At 43.4% G+C, this 12137-nt stretch overlaps 1 protein-coding gene across 13 annotated transcripts in view; it reads left to right on the top strand.

Moving 5' to 3' along the window:
- The window catches only part of SCMH1 (Scm polycomb group protein homolog 1), a 144988-nt gene that overhangs the window by 117361 nt on the left and 15490 nt on the right, over positions 1-12137 (top strand). For 12 of the 13 annotated variants that reach the window (XM_032493956.1, XM_032493959.1, XM_032493966.1 and 9 more), the window contains 2 exons: positions 6279-6479; positions 8347-8538. In XM_032493956.1, coding sequence (XP_032349847.1) covers positions 6279-6479; positions 8347-8538 — 393 coding nt within the window. The remainder of the gene's footprint in view (positions 1-6278; positions 6480-8346; positions 8539-12137) is intronic. The other variant, XM_032493967.1, reaches the window with a different exon arrangement.

The following is a 12137-nucleotide window of genomic DNA, read 5'->3' as shown; positions in this document are numbered from 1 at the left end:
TTAAAAGTATCATTATTTATTACTCTAGTGGCATTTTCCAAAGGGTGTTTGGCAAAAAAATTAGTCCTCAAAATGCTCTGCGTAAAAGGATTTTACATACATTTAGGAAATGCTTATGCTCTACTTCCCCACTCTTAGATATTTGTATCTACTCTGAAGAGTTCTTTTTTATTTTCTGAATTTTTTACTAGGCTATTTTTTTAGGTTCACAGTAGAATTGAGCAGAAGGTGCAGAAGTTTCCCATATTTTCTCTGCCCCGACACATGCTTGGCTTTCTCCATTATAAACATCCTCCACCAGAGTAGTACATTTGTTTCAACTGATGAACTTACATTGAAACACCCTTATCACCTATAGTCCATAGTTTACATTAGAGTTCTCTCTTGGTGTTGTACAGTCTATGGATTTTGACAAATATGTATGACATGTACCCAGCATAATAGGATTGTATAGAATAATTTAACTGCCCTAAAAATCCTCAAAAATCCTCTAAGCTCTGCCTATTCATTCTTCCCTCCCTACTAATCCCTGGCAACCTCTGACCTTTTTACTGTCTCAGTAATTTTGCCTTTTCCAGAATGTCATATAGTTGAAATCATTCAGTATGTAGCCTTTTCAGATTGGCCTTTTCACTTAGTAATATACATTTAAATTTCTTCTGTGTCTTTTCATGGCTTGATAGCTCACTTTTTTTTCTAGTGTTAAATAATATACCATTGTCTGTCTGTACCCAGAGTTGATTTATCCATTCACGTACTGAAGGATGTCTTGGTTGTTTCCATGTTTTGGCAGTTAGAAGTAAGCTGCTATAAACATTCATGTGCAGGTTTAAGTGTGGACATAAGTTTTCAGTTCCTTTGGGTAAATACCAAGGAATGAGATTGCTGGATCATATGGTAAGAGTATGTTTGGTTTTATAAGAAATTGTCAATGTCAAAGTGGCTGTACCATGTTGCATCATTCCAGCCAGCAATGAGTGAAAGTTCATTTGTTGCTTCTCATCCTCACCAGCATTTGGTGGTGTCAGTGTTCTGGATTTTGGCCATTTTAATAAGTGTATAGTGGTATTTGATTGTTGTTTTAGTTTAAATATCTCTGATGACATGTAGAGTAGAGCATCTTTTCATATGCTTATATGCCATTTGTGTATCTTCTTTGGTGAGGTGTCTGTTAACAACTTTGGCCCATTTTTTAATCAGTTGTTTGTTTTCTTATTGTTGAATGTTAAGAATTCTTTGTGTGTTTTAGATAACAGTCTTTATCAAATATGTCTTTTGCAAATATTTTTCTCCCACCCTTAGCTTGCCTTCTCATTTTCTTGACATTGTCTTTCACAGAGCAGAAGGTTTTCATTTTAATGAGTCCAGGTTGTCAGTTATTTCTTTCATGGATTGTGCCTTTGGTGTTATATCTGAAGTCACTGGCACATCCAAGGTCATCTTGGTTTTCTCCTGTGTTATCTTCTAGGAGTTTTATAGTTTCAAATTTTACATTTAGGTCTGAGATCTATTTTGAGTTAATTTTTGTGAAGAGTATAAAGTCTATGTCTGGATTCCAGTTTTTGCACGGGGCTGTCCAGTTGTTTCATTACCTTTGTTGAAAAGACTACCTTTGCTCCATTGTATAGCCTTGTTCCTTTGTCAAAGATCAGTTGGCTATATTTGTGTGGGACTATTTCTGGGATCTCTTCTCTGTACCATTGATTTCTCTATTCTTTCATCAATACCACATTCTCTTGAAGTTGGGTAGTGTCAGTCCTCCAACTTTGTTATTCTCCTTCAATATTATGTTGGCTACCCTTCTCTCAATTTCTTTTACAGCTTCTAATTCTGATTTCATGTATGCTGTAGAAAACCAAAACATGACAGTATACAAAAATATTTTTATGACCTTAAGATTGGGAAGGATTTTTAAAATAAGACAATAAGCATAAACTGTAAAAGGAAAAGTGTATAACTGTATGTATTCCTAGAAAAGATAATATCAGTATATTCAACTATATTAAAATTAAAGCAGAGGCAGCTCATTTCCCTTCCACATGGCATCAGTTGAGGTGGCTCAACTAAGGCTGGAGGATCCAATTCCAAGATGGTTCATTTACATGGCCAACAAAATTGGTGCTAGCTGTTGGTTATTCTCTACGTGGGCCTCTCCAAAGGGTAGCCTGAGCTTCCTCATACCAGGGTGACTGGGTTCTAAGAGCAAGTGTCCCAAAAGACAGAAAGTAGAGGCTACCATTTTCTTAAGGCTTGAGCCCAAAAATTAACATAGCATCATTCCCACCATATTCTATTGATCGAGCAGTCACAGAACCCAGATTTAAGAGAAGGAGGTTTAGACCCCACCTCTTGATGGGAAGAGAGTCAAAGAATTACGGACCACATTTTAAAACTACCTCAGTCCACTCTCTGGACATAAATTATTTACATTCTTCCCACTTGGAAAATTTATTCTTCCCCTTGCAAGATTCCCCATTAAAGGTCTCATCCCTTTTCAACATCAGGTACCAGATCTAGGATCTCATCATGTAAATTAGATCCAGGTGCAAATGAGACCTGTCATGTGCAGTTTCTCAGGTATAGCTCCTTGAGAGTAGTTCTTCTTAAACTGAAGACCTGTGTCCTAAAGAAGCAAGTCGTCTGCTCCGCGCATACCCATCATACAGAGGTGGGACAGGCGTAGGATAACTTACAGATGCACTCGTTCAAAGGGGAAAAGAACTGGAGGCACATAGCAGTCTTTGGTTTATAGAAATTCTGAAATCTCTCTGTGTGTACGTTGCCAGTTCCTTAATTAGACCCAATGCCACTTTCTGGTAGTTGATTCCATGGCTCTTTGGTTTTGTCCTCTGAATCATCCTTTCTTTTCCATGAGAAAACTGAGTTGCCTTCTCAGTCTTCTTCCTGACTATAAAAGGTGGGAGTCCAAAGAATTCTTTTCATGTTGTACCATCTCTATTCCTTTTAGTCCCAACTGGAAATCCTTCTGCCCGAATGATTCTCTTAGAAACTTGAGACTGGAGGCCTAAAAAATCTTGAGGGGGCTGTCAGTGAGGACTTAAAGGAAAGTGAGGAAAATTTTATTGGAAGATGGAAGACAGGGGATACCTGGTAGGTAGTGGTGGAAAGTTTGATAACACTGTCACCTGCAGTAACATGGAACTAGGAAATGTACTTGATGAATTTAGTGAAATATGGAGAGATTTCCAGACTAAGTAATGGAGTATCACCTGACTTCTCACTGCCTATGGTAAAAATGTAAGATGAGAGAGATGAGCTTTAAAAAATGTAAAAAATACAAAAGTCCAGAAATGCTTATCGTTTCCAGTCTCTCCAGAAGGCAAACAGTTCTAAACTAAGAATGGGTCAAATCTAAAACAATAAATCCTTTTGTTAAGATGTCAGAGTGATTTAAGACTATGCGTCATAGACTCTTTCAGACCAAAAGGCCCTCTAAGAATCTTAAAGGCAAGTTCACAGATTCTCTCCCTTAAATAATAGGATTTTTAAGAATCTTAAGGGCATTGTCTCAGCAGCCATACAGGAAGCCCAAAGAAGAGAAGAAATTTGTGATTGTGGCTTTTGGCTAATGAAGTAAATCTCAGTAGTATTCATAACCCAACCCAGGTCGAGTTTCTAAGAGAATCATTCTGGTGGAAGTCTTGCCAGCTCGGACTAAGGGACAGAGATGGTACAAAGTGAAAAGAATCCTTCAGACCCCAAGCGTTTACAGGCTTCTATTCAAGGCCCTTTCTGCTTCACTTACACTCTCTTTGTGGCTTTTTATGCTTCTTTCTGCTTCCCAGTCCCGAAGTCAGCACCGTGTGTGTTGGGCTTCTGTTACGGCAGCATCCTATTCCTGGTACCACAGTTTGTTAGTCTTTTGTTACGTAACAGACCACTGCAAAACTTCATGGCTTGAAACATCAGCACAGGCAGTGCTGGGTGGCAACAGCTGGTTTCTCTTCTGTGTACTGTCAGCTGTGGTGGCTCGATCAGGACTGGAGGATCCACTTCCACCACAGGGCTGACAAGTTAGTTCTGGCTGATGGTTTCTCTCCACATAGACCTTGCCACAGTGTGGCTTTGCCTCTTCACACATGGCAAGAAAGAAGTAGAAACTGCCAGTTTCTTAAGCCTTAGTCCCAGAAACTGGCAGTGTCATTTCCACTGTAGTTTATTGGTCAAGGATCAATCACAGAGATCAGTGGAAGGGATGTTTGGGGGTCCATATTTTTAAGCTGCTAGAGTCTGTTAAAGGTCTTACCCTTTGCCTTTTATATTTCTCCCTGTAATCCATGTAGAATTTCTTTTTTTTTAATCACTGGACTGTTTTGTTTTTTTTTTTACTTTTTGTGTTTTGATTAAGTAGAATTTACATACAGTGAAATCTACATATCTAAATATACAATTTGATGAGTTTTAATCAATGTAAGCACCCAGGTAACCACAACCCCAGTGAAGATAAGGATCATTTCACCACCCTTGAAGTTACCTCATGCCTCCTTACAGTCAGTCTTCACTCTCACCTTTATTCTGATTTCTGTTACCACAGATTACATTTTCCTTTCCCTGAATTTAATATATAAATGGAATCATGCTATTTTGTATCTGGTTTCTTTCATTCAAAATAATGTTCTTGAGAAGCATCCTATCAATAGCTCGTTCTTTTTCACTGCCAAGTGGTATTCCAATAAATACCACAATTTGTATATCTGTTCTCTTGTTAATGGTTATTTGGGTTGGTTCTAGTTTTGGGCTATTATGACTAAGCTGCTATGAACATTCTAATAAATGTCTTTTCAGGCATATGTTTTCACTTATTTTCATTACTCTTCTTATCTATCTGAGTTCCTGCATTTCTATTTATTTTGTTTTCAGTGAAAGAGTCATATTATGACATGGAAATTCTATTTCTTAACAGACTTCAACCAATTCTTCTTTTGTTAAATCTACCTTCACACCCGCCTGCAGGGACACCTGCCCATTCTTGGCCCTTTTGTGAGTTATAAGGTGGAACAGCTTAGTTCTCATCATTCCCCACTCTTGGTTAAGGAATCAGCTTTCTTGGATCTGCTGAGTCAGTTGCTACTTTGCCAGTCTGTTTTTCAGCTTCCAAAATTTTAAGTTGTCTCTTTTTTGTTATCTGGCTCATTTTAGTGGGTTTTAGGAAAGAACAGAGTTAAATGTGTATTTCAATTCATCTTATTTACCCTTTTCTTCTTTTTCTTTTCTTTTTCAGCCATCACCTTTCACATCCTGCCTCTCTTTTTCCATTTTCTTCTCTCCATCTTTCTTCCCCTTAGAAGAGAATGATAAAAGTGGGAGAGTCCTCCAAGAGCATCTAGCTCAGCCCCCTCATTTTATGCGTGACACACCTGAGGCCCAAATAGGACAGCAGTCCATCCACAGCCCACATAGCTACAGCTCTTATCTTTCTGCCCCCCTGCCCTTCTGTCAGAGAGCAAGGACAGTGTGAGAGAGCAGAGTAACCCCTACTCAAGTGGAAACGCAAATCAGCAGAGAGAATGCCATGGCTGACCAGGCAGCCGAGGGTCCTCTCCAGAGACCAAGAAGCAAGTCTGGGTAGGCCTGCCTCTCACTTCTGTGCTCGCCCTAGTGTCTGCCCCAGCACAGTGCCAGGTGGAGGGCTGCAATGAAGAGAGTGCCAGCTGTCCTGACAGGAGGAACTACTGAACCCTCAGGCCCTTTGCATGTTTTTCTTTATTCCAATTTTTTTCTATTTTCACTGCTTTCTTTGAGCCTCAGAACGTGTAGAAGATAACAAGGGACTCTAAGGCCCAGAATGGAAAGCAAGGCAGGTGACTAATGGTGTGACCACTTTAAGTCCAAGGCCAGACACACACAGGCACAGTCTTGCTAATATTGGCATAGCCCACAGCTCTGTACATAGAGCACGTGGGAGATACAGAGAATATGTAAGGCAACCAAGGATCGAAATGAAGTACATGTGTCTGGGAAACTGCTTACATTTCCTTTCCAGTGCACAGAAGACAAAGTGCAAGTGCTGTGCCGTGGCTTTTGGTCTGGGCTGTTCTCCCAGCAGGCTGTGTTCCCAGAGCCTTTGGTCATGCAATTCGGGCTGGCAGCAGCTGGGCACAGCCACCCTCTACCCCCTCCCACAGTGTTTCACCAGCTTAGCAGCTGGGAATCCTGTAGAGACAGAGCCCAGGGTATAAAAGACGAAGAGAACACTGTTTTCTGACTTCTCTACCCTGGATGCTCTTTAAGCTGCTTTGATTCTTTGTCTCCTGCAGTTTGTGTTTACTTGAACAAGAAAGGCAGCACGGGCCCCCACTTAGATAAGAAGAAGGTCCAGCAGCTCCCCGACCATTTCGGACCAGCCCGCGCCTCCGTGGTGTTGCAGCAGGCCGTCCAGGCTTGCATCGACTGTGCGTATCACCAGAAAACTGTCTTCGGCTTCCTCAAACGGGGCCACGGTGGTGCCGTAATCTCAGGTAAGCACCCTGGGGCTGGTATGGTTCCTAGCCAGAGGGGCAGGCCTTCTCAACTGGCTGATTTCCAGCAAGGCATTCTGGTTTCTACTTTACACCTGTAGGCTCTGGAGAAATATGAAAGTATTCCATTCCTCAGAGAGTCCTCATTTTCAACTCCCAGAGCCCATCTGGGTCTTATGCCTATTGCTGCTGAGTAGAATACCCACATAGACTCTGCTTAACTGAGCCTCTGAACAGACTCCTCTCCTGCCTGCCTGCCTCACCTCTCCCATACAGAAAATACCAGGGTATTGCTCTAAAGGTGCTCCAGAAGAAGAAATCCGGAGGGGGCTGTTTCAACAGGAGAGGTTCCCCAGACTGCCACAGCCTCCTAGCTGGCTTCAGGGAACCTCGGAACTCTAGTCTCATTCTTTTGACTCGTTAGCCTCCCAGTCCTAAGCCAGCCCTGATACAGGGGAGTTGAATCCCAGGGCAGAGTGGGAAGAATCATCCCTCCCCATGAGACTCTGAGCCAGTTACAGTGTGTGTGTGAGTGTGTGTGTGTGTGTGAGTGTGTGTGTGTGAGTGAGTGTGTGTGTGTGTGTGTGTGTGTGTGTATCCCTTTATTTTCACTGAGAATAGTCACTTCTTCTGCTATGTGCTGGTCCTGTTTCCATTCTCCTAAGTCTAAAACTCTATTCTTTACCCACCAAACCTATGAAGACTTGACCTAGAGCCTTTTAATCTCTGCTCTAATCTCCTGGCCCTCTAACTCTAACTAGTTGCAATGTCCAGCCTCAAGAAATCCAGCTGGCATGGAAGACTCCATAAATACAACCGGATTCTTTTAGCAAACATTTACGGAGCTCTTACTGTACGTCAGAGGTTATTGCCTGACAGTGGCCAGGGAAGGGGGAGGAAAGAAGATGCCATGCTCAGGCTCTGCCCTGGTGGAAAAGAAAGAATAGCTCACAGCTAACTGTGGGAGGTGTTAGAATATGTGAGAAATGTGTGCAGGCTGGTGTAGGAGCCCAGATGAGGGAGTAATTGGCTGCATGGAGGATGGGGGCAGGCAGGGAAGGAATCTTTATAGAAGGCTGAGAACTGCATGGGAAATCAAGCCCCCCTTTTCTTCTGAGGCCAGGGACTCTGCCTGGCCTCTCCTTTGCTTCTATGCGGCAGCCTGTGGGGACCCAACCTTCTTTAGCAACTCTCGCCCATAGCTTCTCTAGAGTTCTTCCTCTGCCCCAAAATTGATTCCTGAGAGTGACCTATCTCCCCATTTCCTTGCTGTTCTCAGAGACAGATAACAGAGGCTTTTTGCTTTTTAAGGATTATGCAGATACATTTTAATAAAAACTAGGGAGTAAAACAAAAAAACAAAACCAAGCATGGAAAAGTTCCAAATGTTGCTGAAATTCCAGTTGCCTCTATCCAGGTGGGACTGTGCGCCCAGGCCATTGCTGGCAGTAGCTGTATTCTCCTCTTCTGCCCAGCTTGTCTGTCCTTGGGCAGTTCTTACGGAAATGGAACCCTAAGTGAACAAATTTCCTGGAGGAGGCCCAGCCAGCTGATGGAGCAGATAGAATTATGTTCACCGTTGTTTGTACAGGTTGAATAAAACCATTCCAGAGCCCCGACAGGCCAGTGCAACAGACCTGGCCTGGCCACTCCCATTATTGCAAGCCCTTTGGAGTTGGAGGCAAAAATCAAACCCTCAAGGGAGGGAGGGGAAGGGAGGGAGGGAGGGAGGAAACTTGAGCACTGATTGCCTCTGTGTAACCAGGTTAGCCTGAGGCAAGCAGTGGGCTGGACTCCTCCTGCCCAGCTCTGCGCTGCACTGCGCTGGCAAGCTGACGTGCTCGGCCCTGTTTACTTAACTCCACAGCCGTGTTTGACCGTGAGCAGCACACCCTCAACCTCCCAGCAGTCAACAGCATCACCTACGTCCTCCGCTTCCTGGAGAAACTCTGCCACAACCTTCGCAGTGACAATCTGTTTGGCAACCAGCCCTTTACACAGACTCACTTGTCACTCACCACCGCAGAGTACAGCCACAGCCACGACAGGTACCTACCAGGTAGGAGCTGGGGCAAGGCCTGGGCTAAGAAAGGGGGGCAGGGCCAGTAGCAGCAGCAGTGAGGGCCCAGGGCCAGCCAGCCCTCAGGCCTACTAGCCTGGCACCTACTACCCAAGGATCTGATTTTCTGTCCCTTATCTTTGCCACATCTGGGACTTTTTGGCCTCCTCTTATCTTTACACTCTCTTCAGGATGTTGCCTCCTATCACTAAGATTAACCCTCTTCCTCTGGATTTTTACCCCTATAAAACGGTGGTCCATGGTTCTCCTTCTGAGCTTTAAACTGCACATGGAGCCACCGTGAAGTCACAAGACATCTCCCAGTGTGAATCTGGCAGCAAAGGCCTAACGTAGATCTCCCTGATCTCCCTTGCCAGCAGGAAGGTTTAGTCTCAGGCTACAGATTGAGAAATTTGCTCCCTGGTGATTGGCCAGCCATACACTCTTTCCTTTGGCATGTGGCCCTACCTCCTCCAGCACTGCCAGTCTAGCAAGTCAATTCAAGTTCCTGCTGTTTCTAACTAGATTGGAAAATAACTTTCTTAGTTAACATACCAGACCCACAACGGGAAAGCGGATGCCACGTGGCTGGATCAGTGACTAAGCACTTCCAAGAAAGGTTTGAGTGAATGGAACTCGGCATCTCTGATCCGGAGCACAGGATACAGAACTGCAGGGAGGGGAGGAAAGCTCAACCTTAAACATAGCAAGGTAGGTCATGTGGAGAGAGGGAGGAAGGGCCCTTTAAGAGGGTCCTCTGGACCTCATCCTGGCCAGAGGAATAGAGGCGTAGTGCTGTCAGCTCTGGGGCTGTGCTGTCTGGTGATGAGGGAGCATAAATCCAAAAGGTACTTCCTTCTGACCTGCACAAGTCTTATTCCCACACTGCCGTCCCTCTTGTCTTTTTGTCATTGTCTTAACAGAATTACTTCTGATAAAAGTGCCACTTCTGGAGAACGTGCTTGGGGAAGGGACTGCTCACCCAGCCTCTCGCTCTCCCCCATCACCTCTGTCTATACTTCTGCACCCAAACGAGAATTGCTTATGTGACTTGCATGCAGGGCAAGAAGATACCTGAATTTCAAATGCTCCATCTGGTCCCTGCAGACATATTTGTGATCCCCCACTGAGCCTTTTCTTCAGAGAGAACTTCTCATTAACCTACTCTATATTGCTTTCTTTCAGCATCAAAATCTCTGAGAACAGAAGAAGGTATTACTTATAGTTAGGATATTGCACTGGGAGTCTGAACTGGGCATGGTGGAGTTGGTGCACAGAGGCAGGTTCTCCCCAGCTGTTGGCATTCAGGAATTCTGAGCTACACTTCAATCATTAAAGTTAGCCCTACCTGAGATTCTGGAAGAATGGGTACAAACCCATTTCTTGCCCAGACAAACCAGAGCTTTTCCTAGATTTCTGACTCCTCTTGCTCCCTCACTTATCTTTTCTGCCTGCCTGCCTACCTACCTGCCTGCCTGCCTGACTTTTTGATCCACCTCTTATCATTTATCATTTCCTGCACTTTTCTGATTAATTACCCAAACCTCTGCCAATGACCTTGATCTGCATAAAGGCTTTCTTTTGCTTTACCCTTCAGATCTGGTGATTATCACTCCCACCCTTCTGCCTGGCTACCCACTTCTGCTAGTTCCACATCCAAAGGTACCTCCTCTCTTATCCAGGGACTTACTGGAACCCTCTCCCTTCCCTATAATCTTGTCTCCACACTACCCAGTAGGGTCTTGGCCTAACTGACCACCCTTTTCCAGAATAGCTGATAGTCATCAAATGCAGATCCTGCTAGGGTTCCTTACCTAAGTTCAGACTTAGTTTTTAACTCCAGTGTTTTATTTTGAAAAATGTCTAACCTAGAGAAAAGTTGTACAAGTAGTACAGTGAGCAGCCATGTGCTCTTCACCTAGATTTACCTCTTATCTTTTTGCAATATTTACTTTGTTTCTTTAAGTATGTATACCTATAATTGTGTCTGTATATTTTTGTTTGTAAATTTACTGAACCATTTGAGAGTTAACTGCAGATAAGAGACTTGATCCTTCAATGCATGTATATCCTAAGAACAAGGAGCACAATACTGTTATTACATTTGAGAACTATAACATTGATAAAGCCTACCAGCAGGTATATGTAGTCCATATTCAGATTTCCTCGATTGTCCCAATTGTACCCTTCATAGCTTTTTTCCCCCAATCCAAGATCCAGTGAAGGATTATCTACTGCATTTAGTTATTCTGTCTCTTTAGGTTTTTTTTTTTTTTTAATCTAGAGCAGTTTTCCAGACTTTTTTTCCTACCCTCTATAACATGACATTTGCATTTTGAAGAATTCAGGCCAATTGTTCAGGTCATCAGACATTATCAAATACTTACTCTGTGTTAGATCCAATAGTGGACTCTGGGGAGATGGCAAGAAAACACACTCAATCCCTGCTCTGAAAGAGTTCTCAGCTGAGAGTGGGAGATACTGGTAAACATGTACGCGGTAAGGGCATGGAACAGAGGTACTCTGGCCCGGCCAGGAGTGATGAAGGAGTAAGGTGAAAGAAGAGGTCAGGGAAGGAGTCCTGAGGGAGGCAATGTCAGATTAGAGTTTTTTCTTCAGACCTGCACATGTGGCTGGATCAAGTAAGAGGCCTATGAAGATCAAGTGAGAGGGCGCTCTTTCTGGTTCTCTAAAAACTGATGGTAATAAATAGGAGAGTGTATTAATTTAGTGGATCCCAGTGACTGTTAATCTTAACTGTAATTGAAATCTTCTTGGCGTTAACCTATGGGTCTGCTGTTTTAGAGTTGCCCAGGTTGCCTTCTGCTGGAGGAAGTGCTTCATTTGTCCCATGACAATGAGTTCCCTGTGCCTGTCTTTGTAGCTGACACCAGTTCTTCTGAGCTAGTTATAAAGTGGTTCTCCTGCCAAGCCCCAAAATTTGCAGGATAAAAGCCAAAAAAGAACTGTGAAATTTCTTAGAATGCCTCTTCATTCCCACACAGGCTTTCCTCATAGAACTGTCACAGTTCTGAGATGACTCAAATGTTCATAATTAACTGAAACTGTAGTGATTCCATTGTTCAGTCAGACAGTCAGTCAGCCCAGTATTTACTGACTGCCCAATGCCAAGCTCTGATTTAGGCATGAGGGATTCCATTGTAAACTAAGAGTCAAGGTCCTTGCACCCACAGCGTTTATAGCCTGGTAGAGAATATGAACAAACAAGCAAATAAATTAATTCATGGTGATGAGCACTTTAACGGAACAAGTTCAGAGTTCAAGAGTTCAAACCGGATATGTCAGGGAAGACTTTCCAGAAAAGATGATATAAGCTTTGACCTGAAGGAGTAGAATAATCAGGTAAAGATGCCACAGACCGAAAGAGGTGGAGGAAGGGAATGATGCAGAGTGTTCTTGTTGACTGAGGAGCATGTGGGACGGAGGGGCAAGAGGAAAAATGACTTGTTTCAGAGGCACTGAATGTTGAGTGCGGCTGACATATAAACTAGAAGGGAAGAGGTGAGGCTGGAGCGGTAGCAGAGGCCCAGGCAGCAAAGGTCGGCTTGGCCATGTTACAGACCTTAAACTGTGTCACT

The sequence above is a fragment of the Camelus ferus genome, chromosome 13 (genome assembly GCF_009834535.1).
Source record: "Camelus ferus isolate YT-003-E chromosome 13, BCGSAC_Cfer_1.0, whole genome shotgun sequence".
NCBI lineage: Eukaryota > Metazoa > Chordata > Mammalia > Artiodactyla > Camelidae > Camelus > Camelus ferus.
The sequence above is the reverse complement of the archived record's forward strand: the minus strand, read 5'-3'. Positions and strand labels throughout refer to the sequence as shown.